Source organism: Polistes canadensis, unplaced genomic scaffold (assembly GCF_001313835.1).
Source record: "Polistes canadensis isolate GaletaPanama2010 unplaced genomic scaffold, ASM131383v1 scaffold_197, whole genome shotgun sequence".
Lineage (NCBI taxonomy): Eukaryota > Metazoa > Arthropoda > Insecta > Hymenoptera > Vespidae > Polistes > Polistes canadensis.
The window spans coordinates 1-17,824 of NW_014569744.1; the positions used below are offsets into that span (position 1 = coordinate 1).

Genomic DNA, 17,824 nt, shown 5'->3' on the forward strand with positions numbered 1-17,824 from the left:
TACGCGGAGAGAGACAAGGAAATGGTTCACGATTTTTTAAAAGAGTTTTACAGTCAATTATTCTTTCATCTATCAATCTATTTATTTATTTCTTTCTCATTTGCGTCGAATAATTAACAATTATTTTAATGCACTATTGGGGACTCTATTAATTTAATTATTTAAATTGCTATTATAATATAACTATACTATATATACTATATCAAAGATATCATATATTATCATATAGTAACAAAGAATACTATATTCATTGATATTATCGTGTATCGTCATCGTAGTAAGTTGTTACTCTCGCCCACTGGTGGTATCTGTACTAACTAAAATGATTTTATTTACGTGTAAAGTTGACTTATGTTCTTCTATGCACTTCTGTATTCTTTGATATAATTAACAATGTTTCATTTTACAAAAAATAATAATAAAAGTACGATTTAAATTAATTAATAATTTTAAACATGCAAATTTAATGTACACGGATAAGAAAAAAGAAATGTAGTATATTTTTTACCTACAAGATGGCTCTAACATAATAAAAACATCCTCACTATCTGACAGTAAAAAATACGTGGAAGTGTAATTAGTGACGATATCGGTCTCTATAATATTCGTAATTGTGATATATTTAAAACGTGAAGTAAATTTATCATTGATTCATAAATATACACACTGTAACATTTGTCATTAGATTAATAATTAGTAAATATTAATTAATTTTTATTTTTAGATGTCTAAATTAACTGAATGGCTTACGTATACCAGTGTACCTTTAGGTGTATGGTTAGCAGTAATTACTGGATATATTAATTTTTCTTATGCTACAGAATGGCAAGAAATATTTCTATTCTTACCTCTTATCGCTTTACTAGTATTTGGCCTATATGCAACCAGTGTCGTCTTATACAGAACATTTACATTCAATGATTGCAACAAGGAAGCAGCTGAACTCAAAAAAGTAATATACTTTTTCTTTTCTCTGCTACATACACAAGGCTCGATAATACAAGATCAATGTAATAATTTAATAATATATCTTGTATATATTTCAGGAAATAGAAGAAGCTAAAAAAGATTTACGTAAAAAAGATATTTTGTCGTGAACAAATTGAATATATTTTGATACTCCTTTGTTATTAAGCGTATACTATGAATATATATATTATACATAATTTTCAATGAATTATCTAAGATTCTTCTATGATTTACATTTTAACTATTTAAGTGATTCGTTCTAATTCATATTGTAAATGATTCTTTTCTGCACAATTTGTGCATCTGTTTTATTTTTTGTTCGATATGACTATTATACGACCAAGAAAAGATACTTTAACTCATTTAATATGGTTAAAGTAATATTTGTAATTAATTATTTTTCTTTATAATAAATGAAGATACATTTATTTAGATTTTTTCCTTTGAAGTATTACAAACATATTGAAAACAATGGAAGAAAACAAAGTTCTGCTGCTTTGAAGTGTCTTTACATCTAAAAAAAAATGAAATCATCCAATAAATTGGATTTAAGTGTTATTTTTTTTATAAACTATTTACTAAATTTATTTGAGATAAGATAATTGCTTTATCTTCTTATTTTTTCGTATGATTTGCTGATGAATGAAAATACAGTATTGTTATACCATTTGTTTGAGAAACAGTCTAATCAACATTGTTATAATAATAATATATATTTTCAAAGAATTTGCATGTGTGTGTTACATATTCCTACGCACACACGCAAAAATGTGTATGTACCAACAAATAAAGGAATCCTTAAATACGCACGTATGCATAGAAGAGAGAAGGATAAAACTGAAAATTCAAAAGTTAATCACGCAAATTATATTTGAACGAGCACAATATTGTTAAGCATTTTGTTATGAAGAGAAAATCTTTTTTAGTTTCTTTCTTTTCCTTTTTTATTTCTTATTATTTCTCTGTAAAAGCTCTCTTTCTCATCGATTAGAGTATTAATTTTAATAGTTGTAATGAGTGAACAAAAGTCACGTCGTATCTACAATTCCTATATTGTTCTCTCGCAAAACTGTATATCTTAGAAATTCTCCAAATTTGTTATACTCACAATTATCTAGATGAAATTAAAATATTTAGTATTTTATTTATTTATTTTTATTTATGAAAAAAACAATATTTTTTTAAGAGTTAAATAAAAAATTTGATGCACATACGTACACATATATATATTTATATTTATATTTATAAATATGTATATAAATATATATATTTACGTGTTAATTAAAATTTCGTTATAATTCATCAACGCTAGAAACTGTATTATAATTCTTACACATTTTAATGGATTGACTTGTTTAAATTTTGTTTGTTTTTCTTTGAATGTGCAACTATCTCTTTTTTTCTTTCATTTTCGTTTAAAAAATACAAGATATTTTTTGTTTGTTTGTTTAGTTTATACATATGCGAATGTACATAACATATACAAGATTAATTCCAATGTATATGAAAATGCACCTCTTTCTCTCGCTCTCTCTCTCTCTCTCTCTATTGTTTTTACATCAGAAAGTCCATCAAGTGCACGTAGTACATTAATGAACTAGAAATACATATGTATAGCCCCTCCATGTATATGCAATTATTTAAATGCATGCATAAAAGGGTATTTTGTATTTATTTATTTATTCATTTATTGTTATTTACTGATATCTATAACTATCCTTAGTTTTGAATGTATAAATACAATAAAGTAAACGTATTTTCTATGAACAAACTACAAATATTATTATTATTAATATTATTATTATTATTTTAATATTATTATTTATTACGTGGACTTTCTAACGTAAAAATAGAATGAAAATTTCTCCAGAGAGTGAAGAAGCAAAAAATTCGTTAACCATAATACGTCTGTTAATATGATCCATAAATATGAATTGTATTTTAATACAAGCTCCAAATAAAATTTTTTTTATTTTTTATAGCCCGCAAGATTATTTTTGTATATATATATAAATATATATATATAGTTTTGAAGGTGAAAATCAATTATTCATCGACATAGCATAACAAATAGAATTTGGATAATCAATTTGTGTTATTTTATAGATTTGTTGCATTTCCAGCTATTTTTGTTATTTTTGTTATTTTTTCTTTTTTTTTTGGATACATTTATGAATATATCACATAAAATTTTTAGCTTGTTGATATACATGTCAATTCTCCTGTATATAATGAATAAAATATCCTAAACATGTACGTATATTTACAAACAAAGCAATCGTAATTACTGTGAAAATAAGTGGTTATAGATGTAATTAACCACCCTTTCTCAGTCCATTGATATTTCAAACTCATACATATGTATAACTTCAATCATCGAGACTTTGAGATAGCAAAAAGTTAGCAGCAAGATTCTCATTTTTTTCACATGCAAAGTAAGCTTGTACAACTAAATGTTCAGGAAATCCTAATGCCGTCAACCTATCAATAGCCTCTCTGTCTTGTGGTGTCAACTGAATCATTTCAAAGCCTGATCGGGTATTAGTAGTTCCACCACCACCGCCTGAAAGACCACCTGAAGCAGCTGCTGATGCTACTGCTGCTGCAGACACCGGTGTAACTCGTGCGCCTGTACCACCAGTTGTTTCTACTGTATTAAAAAGATTTAATTGTTTCTGAGTACCCATTTAATGAATCATCAATAATACTTGCCAAACTTATAATTTAATTTAAAGAAACAAACCTGGCTCATTCAGTATACGTATAAATGCTTCCTGATTTTGTGAAATGTGCTGTAAAAGGGCAGGATTAGTTTGTCCTATTTGCTGGAGCACAGTATTTAAGAGTTGAGGATTCTGTTGAATAACTTGACGCATCTGTTGAAATTGTGGTTGCATTCGCAAAAATGCCAAAGGATCTTGACCTTGATCTTGAGCTTGTTCTTGCGCTTCAGCAGGATCCTCTAATGGATCTTCAAACAGTTGAGCAGGTATACCTGTCAGAAGATACTCAACTGCCCTATCCGGATTGTTAAAACTTGCTCTTAAAGCTTGTTCAACCTGTTCTCGTTCATACCTAAGAAAAATAAAATTTACAGTAAAATGTAAATGTAATTAACTACATTTATGTCATAACTAAACATAAATGTAAGTTATTTATATAAATGTAAATTTACACATAGATATAAATTTATTTAATTTTTTACTTACCCCATATCCATAATATTGTTTACCATTGTATTATATTCTTCACCCATCAGCAAGGCACTCTCGGCTTGTCCTCCAGCGGCCACTGGCTCTGTCACGGTTGATTCTTGCACATTTGTAGGTGGTTGAGAAACGGTTTGAGCAGTAGGATTTGTACTAGGTGGTGGTGCTGAGCTGTGGCAAGAAAAGAAATATTATTAAATTATCTTAATTATTGCCAAAAACATTTTCTTTCGCGGTTAAAACTATAACATAAATATTTACATTTAAAAACATCTACAAAAAAAATTAAAGTTTTAAAATTACTCCGATCTTTATAAAATATCATCTCTTGATAATAATTATACTTTTGTTTTACATCATTAAATCACATGCTATTGTTTAAATACCTGGTAGTTGTGTCTTCTTTGTTGTCACTTTCAACATTGTGCTCTTCAGTCGCAGTAGAACCACTACCAGCTTTAGGTTTTGTAATCATAAGGACTATAAATTTCTTTTCATCGATACTATATTCTGTCAATGGTTTGTCATCTATTAGTATTTTTCCTGAAACAATGATAAGTAGATTTCAATATTGCATAAATAAATTGCACCAATATATGCAATAATATAGAATGCATATACATATATATATATATATATATATATATATTTCTATGCATATCTATATATATATATATATATAGGTATTAGGAAGATAAATGATATAGCAATCCTTGTAAAAAGATTTTAAACTTAACCTGCAATAACTTATATATTGTACACAAATTAAAGTAATTAAACTAACATTTAGCGCTTACACATACGTCAAATATTTTGAAATAATATACATAATGGATTACTACCAATCGTACATGCATAGTTAGAAATATTATAAATTTGAGTAAGAAAATAGTGAGGTTATGGGCTTGAATTTACCAGCATATATTAACTTCTGATGTTCGGTAGGAAAACCTTCTTGAGTCTCGATGTGTTTTTTAAGTTCTCTTACCTGCAATTAAAAGAAAAAGAAATTATTTGTCTAATTAACGAAAACGAAGCTAAATGAAATTCAATATCATTAGGGATTCTTACTCACCGTTTCGGATGGGTCAATTTCTACCGTAAACGTTTGTTGTTGTAAATTTTTCAGCGTTATAATCATATTGTAGAATTTTCAAAGAAACAATATACCCCACTTTCAATGATTAAGCGATACTTCTTCAATCTCCTTCAATAAGAATAAAACGAACTTTTGGCTGAAATCTTTTTAGTGATGAGTCGGCACTGCTTTAAGCAGCTCAAAGATGCATAATCCGTGGTATAAAGCGAGAGGAATAACGCACCGTTCTATCAATTTATGAGCATTTCCTTTGATTCCAATTCGGATAGAGATAATGCTTAGATGGCAGCACTAATTATTTTATTTTCATTAAATTCCAAAACATATTATTTCAAATTTTTACGTATTGTTAAAGTAAAAAAATTTCCTATTTATTTTTAATTAATAATCTTCTATTTTCATTAATTTAACTAATTTCTAACAATATTAAGAGTAAATTGTTTTTATTTACGATTGCTGTATTAATTAACTTCATAAAAATAATCTTTGTAATAAATAAAAAAAAGAAGTATGTTATTTTAAACTTCACTTTTCCCGCCAAATGTATTGTCACTTGTTTAACTAGATAAAAGAAAGGGTTACCTTACAATAGTTGCATAAATTAAATGTTTTGGAGATGCAAGTATGTTTGAGATTATTCTCTATAATGTGAACCTTTAAAACATATGATTCATTTACGTAGATTAAAATAAAGAAAACAATGACAGAGTATATTAAAGCGATATGCAAGAAAGACAAACGTAACTTCTATTAATTATCAAAGAGGAAAAATAATTATGAATGAAGAATGTCCAAATTGTGGACAAATAACAAATGCATCAGATTTAAGACTTGTAAAAGATAGTTGTGGACATACTAAATGTAGAATGTGTCTTTTGTACGAGGAACAAGGATGTAGAACTTGTCGTAATCTTCCACAAACAAGTGGAAGTTTAGGTAATAAATTATTTCTCTTTTTTATATAATAAACAGAATAATAAAATCAATCATTAATATTCAATATTATTCTTATTTTAATCATTTTTACAGTAGAATTAACGAATAACAATCGTGCAGATACAAAAAGTTCAATAGCCACAGAAGAAATAATTTTGCCGTTAGAGCTGGTCATTAATAAAAATTCAAAGTGCTTTTATAAGGACACTTTTAGTAGCGAAAAAGATTTATATAAATTGACGACTGTAAATATAGACAGCGAGAAAAATTCGATTAAAACTTACATTCCTAAGATAGAACTTTACAATATAAGTACTGATGTGCAAATGCATTTAAATAATGATAACGATTCTATATCTCAACCAACAGTCACTTTTAATGACATTTCAACTTCTGTTGAAACAAGAGCAAATATTAGGGAAATAGTAAGTAAAATTGCATTGATGTTATGTGTAGACTCGTATAATAAAAATTAATATTTCAATGTAATTTAGAAATCAAAATCGAAGTTGATTGAGTTGGTTGATAAAGAACCATCAAAGGAGAAACACTTAAAATCATCTAATAGAAGTCATATATCAACAATACCTGGAAGTCCCGAAAAGTATAAATGTAATGTTTGTAATAAAATATTTCAAAACAAAAAAGGTAAATGTTACCACGATGCATGCGTAACTGGAGTTAAGCCCTATCAATGTACATTTTGTGATAGAAGTTTTGTGAAACGATCTCACTTTGAATATCATGAAAGAGTCCACAGTGGATATAAACCATATAAATGTAATATATGTGGAAAGGCATTTCCACAACAAAACAAATTGAATAGACATATGCATTCACATAATGGTAAACACTATATTTTGATATACTGCATCTATTTTTTTTATTCTTTTTAATGTAATAAAAATATTGTAGGTGCAAAACAATTTGGATGTTCCAAATGTAAAAAGAGGTATTGTAAACAAGAAGATTTGAGAAACCATTTGAATGTTCATAACAATTCTATTACATATACTTGCACAGTTTGTAAAAAAGCTTTCTGCATTTTGACAAATTTGAAACGTCATATGAGAACACATACTGGTGAGTCTGATGATTATTCTAAAGTATATTATTTATCATTAAATCGTACCATTATTTTCAGATGAACGACCATATATATGTGATCAATGCAGTAAGAGTTTCAAAGATAAATCTTTGCTGATACGTCACAAGAGAACTCATCAAAAAGATAGACCTTTCTCGTGTGCTCATTGCAATAGGGTTTTCTTATCCAAGAGTGAATTAAGGCGTCATCTTACAGTACATTCAGGTATATTTTTTATAAAAATTCATCGATAAATAAAAAATAAAAATAAAAATAATAAACTCTCTGACATCTCTTGTAATTTTCATAGAGGACAAACCATTTTCCTGCAAACATTGTCAAACCGTCTTCAGGAGGAAAGATAATTTAAATCGTCACATTAGGCATCATCATACTGAAACTTCAGCAATTGAAATGAATAAATTATTAAATATTACAGAAAATACGAACAATAAGAGGGCATTAAAATCAAAACAAGTGAGCACAAAACATAAACAGAAAGGGAAAAAGAAACCATTAATGATTGATGTTATGTATAAATCTCCCAATAAAGTTTTAATCGGTGTTACTAATTCCCACGAACAAATAAACTCTAGATTAGATTCGATGGGTAATATCACACCAGTTATAAGGACAACCACTGAGCTAAGCAATGCTGTACCTGTTATCAATGGTCCTATTTGTATTAGAAAACCCGAAGATAAGACTGAAAATAATAAGAAGACATTTACATATACAGAACCGATACCACTTGCCGAAGCTGTTGTTATAAACAGAAGAATCGAAGAGAAGTTATATCCTCAAAATATGTCTCGCCATAATTATTTTATGTGTGATTATTTAAGTCATTCTGAGAAACAACAGCAAGCCATAGCACCTTCATCAATGCGTGTTAATCCTAGTATGAAAAGTAATTATTCTAATCTGAATGATCTATCCTCTGAATCAACAACAGGGAGTGAAACCTTTACATGCCAAACTGCAGAATCGAGTAACGTTAATTTGGAAAAAGATTCAATTATTCAACATAAAATGTTTAAAAATAAATCGATCAGATATGACGATTTAAAGGGACATGAAACGACTACATTGGAAAAAACCAATAAAGTTGTTGGTCTTAAAGATTGCAATTTGATTGATACTGAAAAAAAAAAACAGGAACAAGCAAACTGTGTCTCTACTATTAAAAAGACGTATGGTAGATCTTCTTAATACATTTTTGACCAAAAACATGAATCTTTGTCTTTTGTCTATTTAACTTATATTACTAAATTAATATAATTAATAATAGTAAATAATTAATATATATTGATATTATACATAACAGTAAATTTTTTAAAATTTATTGAAAATACTCATTATTTATTCATTAAATGCCTTTCAGTGCTGCAAGAGAATTGAAACTATGCATATGCAAAACCGTACTGTCCAAAAAATATATATTTCTATATAACAAAATAAATGAAAAATAATAAATAATTAATAAATGTTTTCCAAAGGAAAAAAGTAAGTAATAGATGATCGAAATACAATATCGAGTAACAAGTACAATCAACCTATATATTTGTTCATAATCTTATTATCCAAAGTATAAAAGAAAAAGATGTACATCTCTTATCAAATTGATTACATATTACAGTTATGATGATTTACCATGAAATTTTGATTCACTTGTCTATAATAAAATTACATAGGAACGTAATTAAAATCGTAATATTAAAATCATTTTAAATATGAATTAAACTTGTACACTGATGGTTGTCGTATAGATAAATGATATATATATTTAAAAATTAGACAATAAGAAATAAATGAATAAAAAAGAAAGACAAGTAGAAAAAAAAGAAAATGTAATTCATTTAAAATAAAATTTCAAGGTTTACAATAACTTTTACGGATCAAAATTTTAACAGAATTAGCAAAAGAATTAGGAAATAAACTGACAAGAGAATACAATTGATTGATCTTTCATATTTCTCAATATTTTGTTCTGTATATTATAGAAATTTATAAGGAAATATATTTATTTTCATATATATATTGTTTAATAATAATAATATAAAAAAAGAGAGCGCTTTAGTTATGTTTTGCTTTTCTGTTTGTCGAGGTAGTATGCCAAGTTAATCTTTCTTGATAAAATTGAATAACAATTTGTGGACACATAATGTTAGCTTCTTTTGCAGGTACTAAATCTGATTCATCCGTTCCTTTCCTATACAAATATAAAATTTTGTGTATAACATTCATTTTGTTGTCACAACATTTTACTTACATCTTATATAGAGATAAATATTAAAATACAGAAGTAAAAAGAAAGAGAAAAAGAAAGAAACAAAGAAAGAAACATGTGAAACGAAATTAGCTGACCATTTCATTAAAAACATTAATTCACCACTGGAATCAGTTGCTCCGATAATACTATCCGGTTCCAATTTTCTGTTAAATCCATGCAATGGTTTTGTATTACCTATTTGCTTTTTTTGATTCATACTAAAATACAGTAAAAATAAGCGATGTTAAGCAACATGTATGAATAATATAATAATTATTAAACGCACCTGTGGACAAAAGTTAAGGACAATGGGGAAGAAAGTATCACAAAAACAATGCACTGTGGAAGACAATACTTAACGGATAAAGTTACTATTATTAATTAAACAACATTCAATATCGTTTAATTTGAATCTTATAAAAACTGCATTTAATTACCAAGAATGTTTTTCTAGGACGTTTGGAAGACAACTTTGTTTTTCTGTCATATAGACTCTCCCGCGTGAGTAAAGTACCAAAGTTTTCAAGAAGTTGGCGCTGCGATTGTTAATCTCTATTGGTCAATGCAACTGCACGTGGATATATCAACCAATGAGATTATAATTAAAAGAGGAAGCTTACGCGAAGGATATCGTGACTTTTCATGCTTGCATGTGTGCAAGCCGATTGTAGCCGAGTCTGAACGAAAATAACCGATGTACAATGCACCGATGATGGATCTGTCGATCAGTCGCGATGTATGCATTTCATCAGTAATAACAGTTAAGTGCAGTGGTAGTAATTGCACTAGGAACACGAAATTGATTAATGCTATGAATCGTGTATGTACGTGTCATATAAATTAGTGTTTAGTGCGAAGTATAAAAAGACGTTCTGTCGTCTTAAGGGGAGAGTTAGACAAGCAGACAGACAGTAGGGAGAGAGAGGGAGGAAAGATAGAAAGAGAAAGATAGAAAGTAAAACTTGCGAGGGATACGCGTCTCGCGCACGAGCTTTTATCGTTCGTTTGATTTCGGTGGATAAAAAAGAACGTGTGTTCAAAGAAAACAGAAATAAAATAAATATAATAAATATCTAAATCTCAAAGGGGTTGTATCGGATTAAAGGGGTTATGAAAGGAAAGAAAGATTTAATAAAAGAAGGGGTGAAATAAGTGATAAAAATGTTAGTTGAGAAAGCGAATAAGAAAGGCTGAAGAGAGCAAAGACCGGTCGATTGGTGGTGTGGTGGTGGTGGTGGTGGTGGTCGTCGTCGTGTTGTGTCGCGCGCGCGAGACAAGAAACAAAAGAGAGAAGGAAAGAAGAAAGGAAAGAAGGAAGAAAGAAGGAAAAGGAGGAGGAGAGGAAGCGCTTTGTGACTCCCCGAATTGGAGGACGGCCCTCGACGCCGTTGGCAAAGCGTGTATCTTCCTTGCAGCGAAGAATGGGTGAGTACGCGGTACGAAGTCTCCATTGATTATAAATAAAATCTTTCTATTTAAGGCCGTGGGGCGTGTCTTTCTTGGAAATATGAGTTCAGAAAGAAAATAGACTTTCTAAAGAAATTCTAGGATTCTATTCCTTTTTCAGATATTCCATGCACTTGTCCAATGCATTTTCTAAGTTTTCTTTTCACTCTTCTATTTTCTTTCTCATAGGTTTATTTTTTTTTCTTTTTAATCTTCTATATATATATGTATATATATACATATATATGTGTATATGTGTGGCGTGTGTGTATATAATATATTAATAAACAATATTGTAAATAATGTTATTATACAGTGTCAAGTATTTTAAATTTTCTCATAGTGTAGAATTATTTTTAATTAAGAATGCAATTGTAATAAATAGATGCACAAGGAGGAATGTCGCGCAACGTCGGTCCTGGACTTTATGAATTTCTTATGGAGGCTGAATTACAACAGTATTATCCTGGTATACGGGGTACGTTTATCTAGATTTTGTTGATCTTTTATCTAAATTTAAGTATATTTTATATTAATCTGTTTCTTATCGTTTAGGGGACCTAAAAGTTCAAACGACAGCGCAATTAAAATATGTAACAGAAGAAGATTTAAATGCTATAGGAATGAGTAAGCCTGAAATGAGACGTTTGAAAAAATATTTTCAAAAACACTTTCCGCAAAATTATCTTTCCAAATTTAAGAAGATGTTATTACCAAAGCGCGAAGAACAAACACCAAGCGCTCTTGGCATGTTACCAGAAGAAAGACAAGATAGGCCTCCTGTACGTGTTCCTAACAAACATATGATTCCTGCTGATGCGATAATAGTGAATAAGGAATTGGGAACTGGAGAATTCGGAGTTGTGCAACAAGGTGTATGGACAAATGATGGTGAAAGAATACAAGTTGCAATAAAATGTTTATCAAGAGAAAGAATGCAGAATAATCCTATTGAATTTTTAAAAGAAGCTGCCATTATGCATTCTATCGATCATGAACACATAGTTAGACTATATGGTGTAGTTTTGGATACAAATTCATTGATGCTCGTAACAGAACTAGCCCCCTTGCGTTCCCTATTGGAATGTTTAAAAGAACCAAGTTTACGAGCAAGTTTTCCTGTTCTCTCATTGTGTGACTTTGCTGTCCAAATAGCCGATGGGATGCAATATTTGGAAGCTAAGAGACTAATACATCGAGATTTAGCAGCTAGGAATATTCTCGTGTTTTCTAAAAACAAAGTTAAGATATCAGATTTTGGATTATCTCGAGCACTTGGCGTTGGTAAAGATTATTACCAAACAAATTTCAATGTTAATTTAAAATTACCAATTGCATGGTGTGCTCCCGAATGCATATCCTATTTGAAATTTACATCAGCAAGCGATGTATGGGCATACGGTGTAACACTTTGGGAAATGTTTAGTTATGGTTTCCAACCATGGGCTGCATTGACAGGTCATCAAATTTTGGAAGCTATTGATGAACCTAATTTTCAAAGACTCGAACAACCAGAATGTTGTCCGAAAGATTACTTTTCCTTGATGCAGCAATGCTGGCAACACGATCCATCCAAACGGCCAAAGTTTTCTGAATTAATTAATTTATTGCCAGATTTAAAACCAGAACAAGTTCAAGCTGTACAGGACAGTACAGAAACAGGACAATTAGTTTATAGACAAGGTGATATAATAACTGTGTTGGATAAAGGAAGCAGCAATACCATGTGGAAGGGTGTTTTAAATAATGGAAAAACAGGAATATTTAATCCTGCACACACAATAGCTTATCTCGGTTCGAATTTACCGAGCAACAAGCCAGGAGAATTTACAAGAGGCGATGGGAAAAATGCATTTTCATCTCAACGAAGAAAAATTCGTACAGATATGATATCTTCCCCTCAAGGCGATTTAAAACATACTGGTCACGTTGGACTGGATGGCGCATATTTTGGTGATATCAGTTTTCTCGGTGGCAAGTATCCACATTTACCGCGTCAAGTGGTAACTCCATATAAACCCCAAGAAGATGTTACGGATAATTCTAGTCAAATTTTAAATCAAGATGTAAGAAGCTTAGAAATAGACAGAGAAACTTTGAGGGATAGCAGAGCCTTGCAACAAGAACAGCAAAGTAAACATGGTAGTTTTTATGTTCTTTCTTTTCTTTTCTATTTTATTATTTATTTTTTATATAAGGAATATTAATATCACTTTTTTATTTTTCTTATACTTTTTATAGACAATTTATGGTCAGACGTTAATTCCGAGATTTGCCAAATGGGAAATATTTCCAATGCAAGCAAACAATCTACTGTTGTATCATCCAATACGATTGGCAATATCGAAAGCCTTGGTGCCGATCACGAATATCATGAGATTAGTGACGAAGAAAATCAAGATAGTCCATTAAGATTTGACAAAACGCTTAACTTTGATTTTGGTCCAAGTCTTTTAGCTGAGATGGATCAAATGTTTAGGTCTCTAGGTAAATAAAATGTACATTTTGAATATTGAGTATTCCCTTAATGATTTTTAACACATATATTGTGATATCATCATAAAAGGTTCTTCAGCTCCTCCACCACCACCTGGACATCCTTTGCCTACCGAACATGAATCGAGTAATGCAAGAAATGAACTTCGAGAAATACAAGCTAAACAATGCAGCAAGAAGAAACAAGCGACCGTGAGTCCAATAAATGTACAGTAATCTTTTATTATTTACAATCATACGTTTGTTTGTACTTTGTACATTAGTGATCATTAATATTTTATTATTTATTATTTGCTGCTCTTTTTATATATCTATATATATTTATATATATATACATATTAGTTTGTATAAATGTTTATATATATATATTTAGAATTATTTTTTAATTTGATAATATTTTTACTTGTACATTTATTATCATTTATATTTATCCACATTTATATTTATGTCTGTATTTAGGTTTATACATATTTGTATTATTTATATCTTACCTGTATTGTGAGAACACATTAGTTAAGGAATAAAACTTAATAAACTTAACTAGAAGAAGAAGTCAAGGAAAGGTTTGACGTAAAGAAAGAAAAAGGAAAAAGGAAAGAAAAGATAAGAAAAGAAGGAAAAGAGTAACATTTGTTCGAGTGTGTATCAAAAACTGATATTAATATCTTTCGCGGATATTAACGTGTTTAATATCAATATCGTACAGTTATAGTGCAGTCTTCTAAAGAATTGAGATCTAAAATCTAAAGATCAAAAAGATATCAAGTCAGTAGAGTTGACTGATGGAATCAGTAAACGTTTATCTTATATTTAGGTGAAGCCTATCTCTGCAGCCGATCAGAAAACACTCTACTCGGCCATTGCTATGGCACAGGAATTGACAGCACGTTCCATGACAGATCTTGAACATCCACCGGAGTCTCCCCGAACACCCGCCAGTCCTTCAAGACGCAGAAAATTCTCTTTTAAGTTGCCACATCAACACAGTCCCAAACCAGACAGACGACACTTTTCAGAAGAAGCTGCCAGAATACCTGACATGCAGGTACATTGAAACAATTTTTGTTTGGTTACTGGTTACCTCTATACTACTCGTATTATGAGAAAAATTTACACACAACATTAAAAAAAAAAAACAATAAGGTTTCATTCTAAATGAAGGAAAAGAGGAATTTATTCTAATCACTTTGTTATATTCTATTCCTTCGTTTCGTTTTAAACAAAACTACACAGTTTTACATACCAATATCACATCACCACCACCACCACCAAGTCCATCGGATTAACGAATATTGAAAAGAAATATCGATTGTCACGTTTTAACATTCTATTTTTCAATTTTACATTTCACTATTCTCTCGATTGTTAAAAACTGTTATGGAACAGAGTTAATTCCTGCTGTCACTTTTGCTCAAAAAGTAGGTATGCATTACTAATCTTTTAGCTAGGAACATTTTTAATTAAACTATAAGTAATATATATATTTATACATATATATATTTAACTTTTTCTCAACGAAACTAATACTACTTCATTTCTCCTCTCCCCCCTGTCCTTTCTAACTCATCGTTTAATTTGTCACATTTTACATTTGTTTCTTTCTTATCGCTTATTTATTTATTTAATTAATTAATTATTTATTTATTTATTTATTTATTGCATTGCCGATTAAAAAAATCCTTTATTTGTTTGTTTCTTTTTGTTCTCTTTAATTTTCCATATTACATCTTTCGAATCTTCGTATAAATATGATTTTTCATGTGAAATTACGCTTGTCTCGTAACATTGTTCTAATTCTGCATGATTCTATCTAATCTCTTGTTGTATCTAACGAACTAACATAATCTTATGCATGCGACAATATAAAGTGGCTATGTTCAAGTCTACAATCACTATCTTCTACGGTATCTAGTATAGAATCTCTTGGTGCCCCATCAACTTTAAAACTGCCTTTGTGGGATAAAGCCTCGGCAGAGTTTTGCTTTGCTAAATCCCGTGAACTTCTAACGAAACCAAGTGCCTGGACCTCTTACATGGATATTGAATTTGATGCCCATATATTGGACAATGCAGCAACTAAACAGAATCTCGTAAAATCCAGCGAATTCCTCGAGCATGGAAACAGGAAAAGTGGTTACAATTGCGAAAATGCAATCGACATTAATCCTAATCATAATCTTAAGCAACACAACGGCACGGTATCCTTCAAAATGGAAAATCCTAATCTCGATTTCCCACGAGAACCTAAACGGATATCAACCAGTTACGTTGATCGCTATTTCGAACAACCGAAATATTTTGACGAGGACAGTGCTCTGAGTTGTTCCGTCGACAAAGCTTTGCGTTTCACAGATGAGAAATCCGATAAATTTGATAAAATGAATAACTTGGAACATTCCGTTAGATCTTCTTCTTACGTTAGCAATATCCAAGAACAAACTTCTATGATAAGTAACAGATCCGGTCAACAGTTATATCAAAATAACAAAGTTGATAATTGTGAACAAACTTTGCAAGATAAGACAAATTCGACTAATTTCGAAATGGCTCGAGAAGAAACGCCAAATTACGACTTGTTAAAGGAGAAAACGGCGAATCTTGATTCTTCTCGCAATAAACCAGTTAAGTTTGAATCTCAAAGAGAAAAGATAAGTAATCTTGACGTTGGCACGAGACCGAAATTGTCGAGTTCTTTTAGTGATTCTTCCAAAGTTAATATAACAGAATTTACGAAGAAGATTGACATAGCGAAAGCAAGAGCTGCTAAAGTTACTTTTGTACCCAGATCGAATCATCCTGGTCAAGAAACTAAGAGCATAGTTTATGGTTCATCCGATAGTATAAAAACAAATGTACAAACTGGTACGTCAGATAATAATTCGACTGCGAGAGGAAACGTGGAAACTGTAAGAATAAATATTCAAAGTTTTCGTAAAATCGAACAAAATCAAAATGGTTTCGATTCGTTTCCGTTCGTAATATCGAATAATCCGTTGTTTATCGCCGAGTCAGAGAAAAAGGAATCGCCGATATACAGCAGTTCGGAAAGTTTGCGCGTTAATTTTCAACGCCTTAGACGAAAGTCCGATGCCGAGGCCAATAGTCAAGTTGAATTGAGTAGCAAAATACTTGCGGAAAAATATCAACGAGAGGTATCGGGCTTGGAGAGCGTTAAAAGTTATCTTGACTCGAAGAAGGGTCAAGGATTGAGCTTAGGATTGGGAAAGTTGACGCAAAATATGATGCAACTTGGAAAGAATATCAGTCAAAATTCGATGTCTAATAAAGGGATGTTATCAAATATGAGAAAGTTAGATTTGCCTAGTCAATCTCAAGTACCTTTTCGTAACTTGAACATTCCACTTCAAAAACCAAAGCACTTGGATTTGAATATACCGTTGCAAAGTCAACAACAATCGAGTGCTGTTAAATTGAATATAACGCAGAAAACTAATCCACCTACGAGTCCTAGTATACATCAACATATATTGGAACCACCAAAATTGTATCAAAACGAAACAACTAGGAAGGAATTACCAAAGTCTGAATTATTAGTAGAAAAACTGACAAGCAATACAAATGTTTATCGACACAGGACTTCATCTCTATCCGAGAATCGAAAACCACCTATAAAGAACGTACGCAGGTCGTTCCATCCTCGAAACGATTCTAGCGAGGATTCTGATTCGGTTTCTCATTCAGAGACAGATATAAGAAGTCGTTTGCGTTACAAGCGTCGTAGCAAAAAAGTCCCACACAGTTTGAGGCTGAATTTTAAGAACAAAGGACAATTTCTTCATCCAGATTCGGCTCGAGGATTTTCCTCGGTGGAATTGTGTGGGAAATCACCGCCACCTTCTACGAGTTTCCTCAATTCCTTATCCCCGCCCTTCTCTTCTAGAAACAACTTACTTTCCTGGCCTGAAAGTGCACCGAGTTCTAGCTTAACTTTTACGAGTAATTCCGATTTAGATTCGGACACCAGTTCAGAATATCCCGAATTTACTAACGACATATTAACCTTCCCTCCTTCTCCAGCTCCTTAAACAACGAAGGAGCACGAAAAATCGAGTCGCACGGTGGACAACAAAAAAATGCATAAAACTTTATTCGGGAAAAAGGAATCATGAAACATATATATATACTTATGCGTAGCGTACATAGCATGCTTGCATGTTCTTCTTTTTTATCTCGATCGTTGAACAATATTAATCGGCTTTATCGATGAGACTTTATACCATTTTTACCTTATGAAACTTAGGTATAACGCGCGTTATAACCATTATCTAAGAACGATGGTTACAATAATA

General features: G+C 30.6%; 5 protein-coding genes across 11 annotated transcripts; 3 read left to right on the top strand and 2 right to left on the bottom strand.

Annotated features, from left to right (window-relative positions):
- The first annotated feature begins 253 nt into the window (after window positions 1-253).
- LOC106789702 (dolichol-phosphate mannosyltransferase subunit 3) lies at window positions 254-1,494 on the top strand. Its single transcript, XM_014754160.1, has 3 exons — window positions 254-634; window positions 725-952; window positions 1,047-1,494. Exons 2-3 carry the CDS (start codon window positions 725-727, stop codon window positions 1,095-1,097), a joined length of 279 nt encoding a protein of 92 aa, XP_014609646.1. The 5' UTR covers window positions 254-634; the 3' UTR covers window positions 1,098-1,494.
- A 1,568-nt stretch (window positions 1,495-3,062) lies between these two features.
- Window positions 3,063-5,489, bottom strand: LOC106789703 (UV excision repair protein RAD23 homolog B). Its single transcript, XM_014754161.1, has 6 exons — window positions 5,254-5,489; window positions 5,094-5,166; window positions 4,565-4,721; window positions 4,179-4,349; window positions 3,713-4,044; window positions 3,063-3,619 (listed from the first exon to the last, which is right to left on the bottom strand). The coding sequence occupies exons 1-6, from the start codon at window positions 5,317-5,319 to the stop codon at window positions 3,339-3,341; spliced, it is 1,080 nt and encodes a 359-aa protein (XP_014609647.1). The 5' UTR covers window positions 5,320-5,489; the 3' UTR covers window positions 3,063-3,338.
- A 345-nt stretch (window positions 5,490-5,834) lies between these two features.
- Window positions 5,835-9,054, top strand: LOC106789688 (gastrula zinc finger protein xFG20-1-like). 2 transcript variants are annotated; one of them, XM_014754116.1, is made up of 8 exons: window positions 5,877-5,899; window positions 5,960-6,213; window positions 6,307-6,638; window positions 6,708-7,059; window positions 7,129-7,296; window positions 7,358-7,525; window positions 7,611-8,498; window positions 8,685-9,054. In XM_014754116.1, exons 2-8 carry the CDS (start codon window positions 6,054-6,056, stop codon window positions 8,699-8,701), a joined length of 2,085 nt encoding a protein of 694 aa, XP_014609602.1. In that variant the 5' UTR covers window positions 5,877-5,899; window positions 5,960-6,053; the 3' UTR covers window positions 8,702-9,054. The 2 variants fall into 2 exon arrangements, with proteins under 2 accessions (XP_014609603.1, XP_014609602.1); XM_014754117.1 differs by having other exon boundaries at window positions 5,835-6,213; window positions 6,310-6,638.
- A 92-nt stretch (window positions 9,055-9,146) lies between these two features.
- LOC106789692 (chromobox protein homolog 1-like) lies at window positions 9,147-10,265 on the bottom strand. The gene is made up of 5 exons (XM_014754126.1): window positions 10,193-10,265; window positions 10,010-10,108; window positions 9,859-9,926; window positions 9,668-9,790; window positions 9,147-9,512 (listed from the first exon to the last, which is right to left on the bottom strand). The coding sequence occupies exons 1-5, from the start codon at window positions 10,214-10,216 to the stop codon at window positions 9,377-9,379; spliced, it is 450 nt and encodes a 149-aa protein (XP_014609612.1). The 5' UTR covers window positions 10,217-10,265; the 3' UTR covers window positions 9,147-9,376.
- A 649-nt stretch (window positions 10,266-10,914) lies between these two features.
- Window positions 10,915-17,576, top strand: LOC106789690. 6 transcript variants are annotated; one of them, XM_014754121.1, is made up of 7 exons: window positions 10,915-11,008; window positions 11,404-11,496; window positions 11,574-13,160; window positions 13,260-13,505; window positions 13,585-13,721; window positions 14,329-14,559; window positions 15,383-17,576. In XM_014754121.1, exons 2-7 carry the CDS (start codon window positions 11,418-11,420, stop codon window positions 17,558-17,560), a joined length of 4,458 nt encoding a protein of 1,485 aa, XP_014609607.1. In that variant the 5' UTR covers window positions 10,915-11,008; window positions 11,404-11,417; the 3' UTR covers window positions 17,561-17,576. The 6 variants fall into 6 exon arrangements, with proteins under 6 accessions (XP_014609607.1, XP_014609604.1, XP_014609606.1 ...); XM_014754118.1 differs by having other exon boundaries at window positions 10,915-10,997; XM_014754120.1 differs by having other exon boundaries at window positions 10,915-10,997; window positions 13,585-13,706.
- Window positions 17,577-17,824: the final 248 nt, after the last annotated feature.

What these genes read in the sequence shown, in the direction of transcription:
- LOC106789703 (XM_014754161.1), bottom strand. Translation starts at nt 5,319, where the DNA reads ATGATTATAACGCTGAAAAATTTACAACAACAAACGTTTACGGTAGAA. An exon ending in AAATTGACCCATCCGAAACG is followed by an intron (nt 5,167 to 5,253) that starts GTGAGTAAGAAT and finishes TTTTAATTGCAG; the next exon opens with GTAAGAGAACTTAAAAAACA. An exon ending in TCAGAAGTTAATATATGCTG is followed by an intron (nt 4,722 to 5,093) that starts GTAAATTCAAGC and finishes TCATTGTTTCAG; the next exon opens with GAAAAATACTAATAGATGAC.
- LOC106789688 (XM_014754116.1), top strand. Translation starts at nt 6,054, where the DNA reads ATGAATGAAGAATGTCCAAATTGTGGACAAATAACAAATGCATCAGAT. An exon ending in GAGCAAATATTAGGGAAATA is followed by an intron (nt 6,639 to 6,707) that starts GTAAGTAAAATT and finishes AATGTAATTTAG; the next exon opens with AAATCAAAATCGAAGTTGAT. An exon ending in TCATCTTACAGTACATTCAG is followed by an intron (nt 7,526 to 7,610) that starts GTATATTTTTTA and finishes TAATTTTCATAG; the next exon opens with AGGACAAACCATTTTCCTGC.
- LOC106789690 (XM_014754118.1), top strand. An exon ending in GTATTATCCTGGTATACGGG is followed by an intron (nt 11,497 to 11,573) that starts GTACGTTTATCT and finishes CTTATCGTTTAG; the next exon opens with GGGACCTAAAAGTTCAAACG. An exon ending in TCAAATGTTTAGGTCTCTAG is followed by an intron (nt 13,506 to 13,584) that starts GTAAATAAAATG and finishes TCATCATAAAAG; the next exon opens with GTTCTTCAGCTCCTCCACCA.
- LOC106789702 (XM_014754160.1), top strand. Translation starts at nt 725, where the DNA reads ATGTCTAAATTAACTGAATGGCTTACGTATACCAGTGTACCTTTAGGT. An exon ending in AAGCAGCTGAACTCAAAAAA is followed by an intron (nt 953 to 1,046) that starts GTAATATACTTT and finishes TATATATTTCAG; the next exon opens with GAAATAGAAGAAGCTAAAAA.
- LOC106789692 (XM_014754126.1), bottom strand. Translation starts at nt 10,216, where the DNA reads ATGAAAAGTCACGATATCCTTCGC. An exon ending in AAAGTCACGATATCCTTCGC is followed by an intron (nt 10,109 to 10,192) that starts GTAAGCTTCCTC and finishes TAACAATCGCAG; the next exon opens with CGCCAACTTCTTGAAAACTT. An exon ending in TCCTTAACTTTTGTCCACAG is followed by an intron (nt 9,791 to 9,858) that starts GTGCGTTTAATA and finishes ACTGTATTTTAG; the next exon opens with TATGAATCAAAAAAAGCAAA.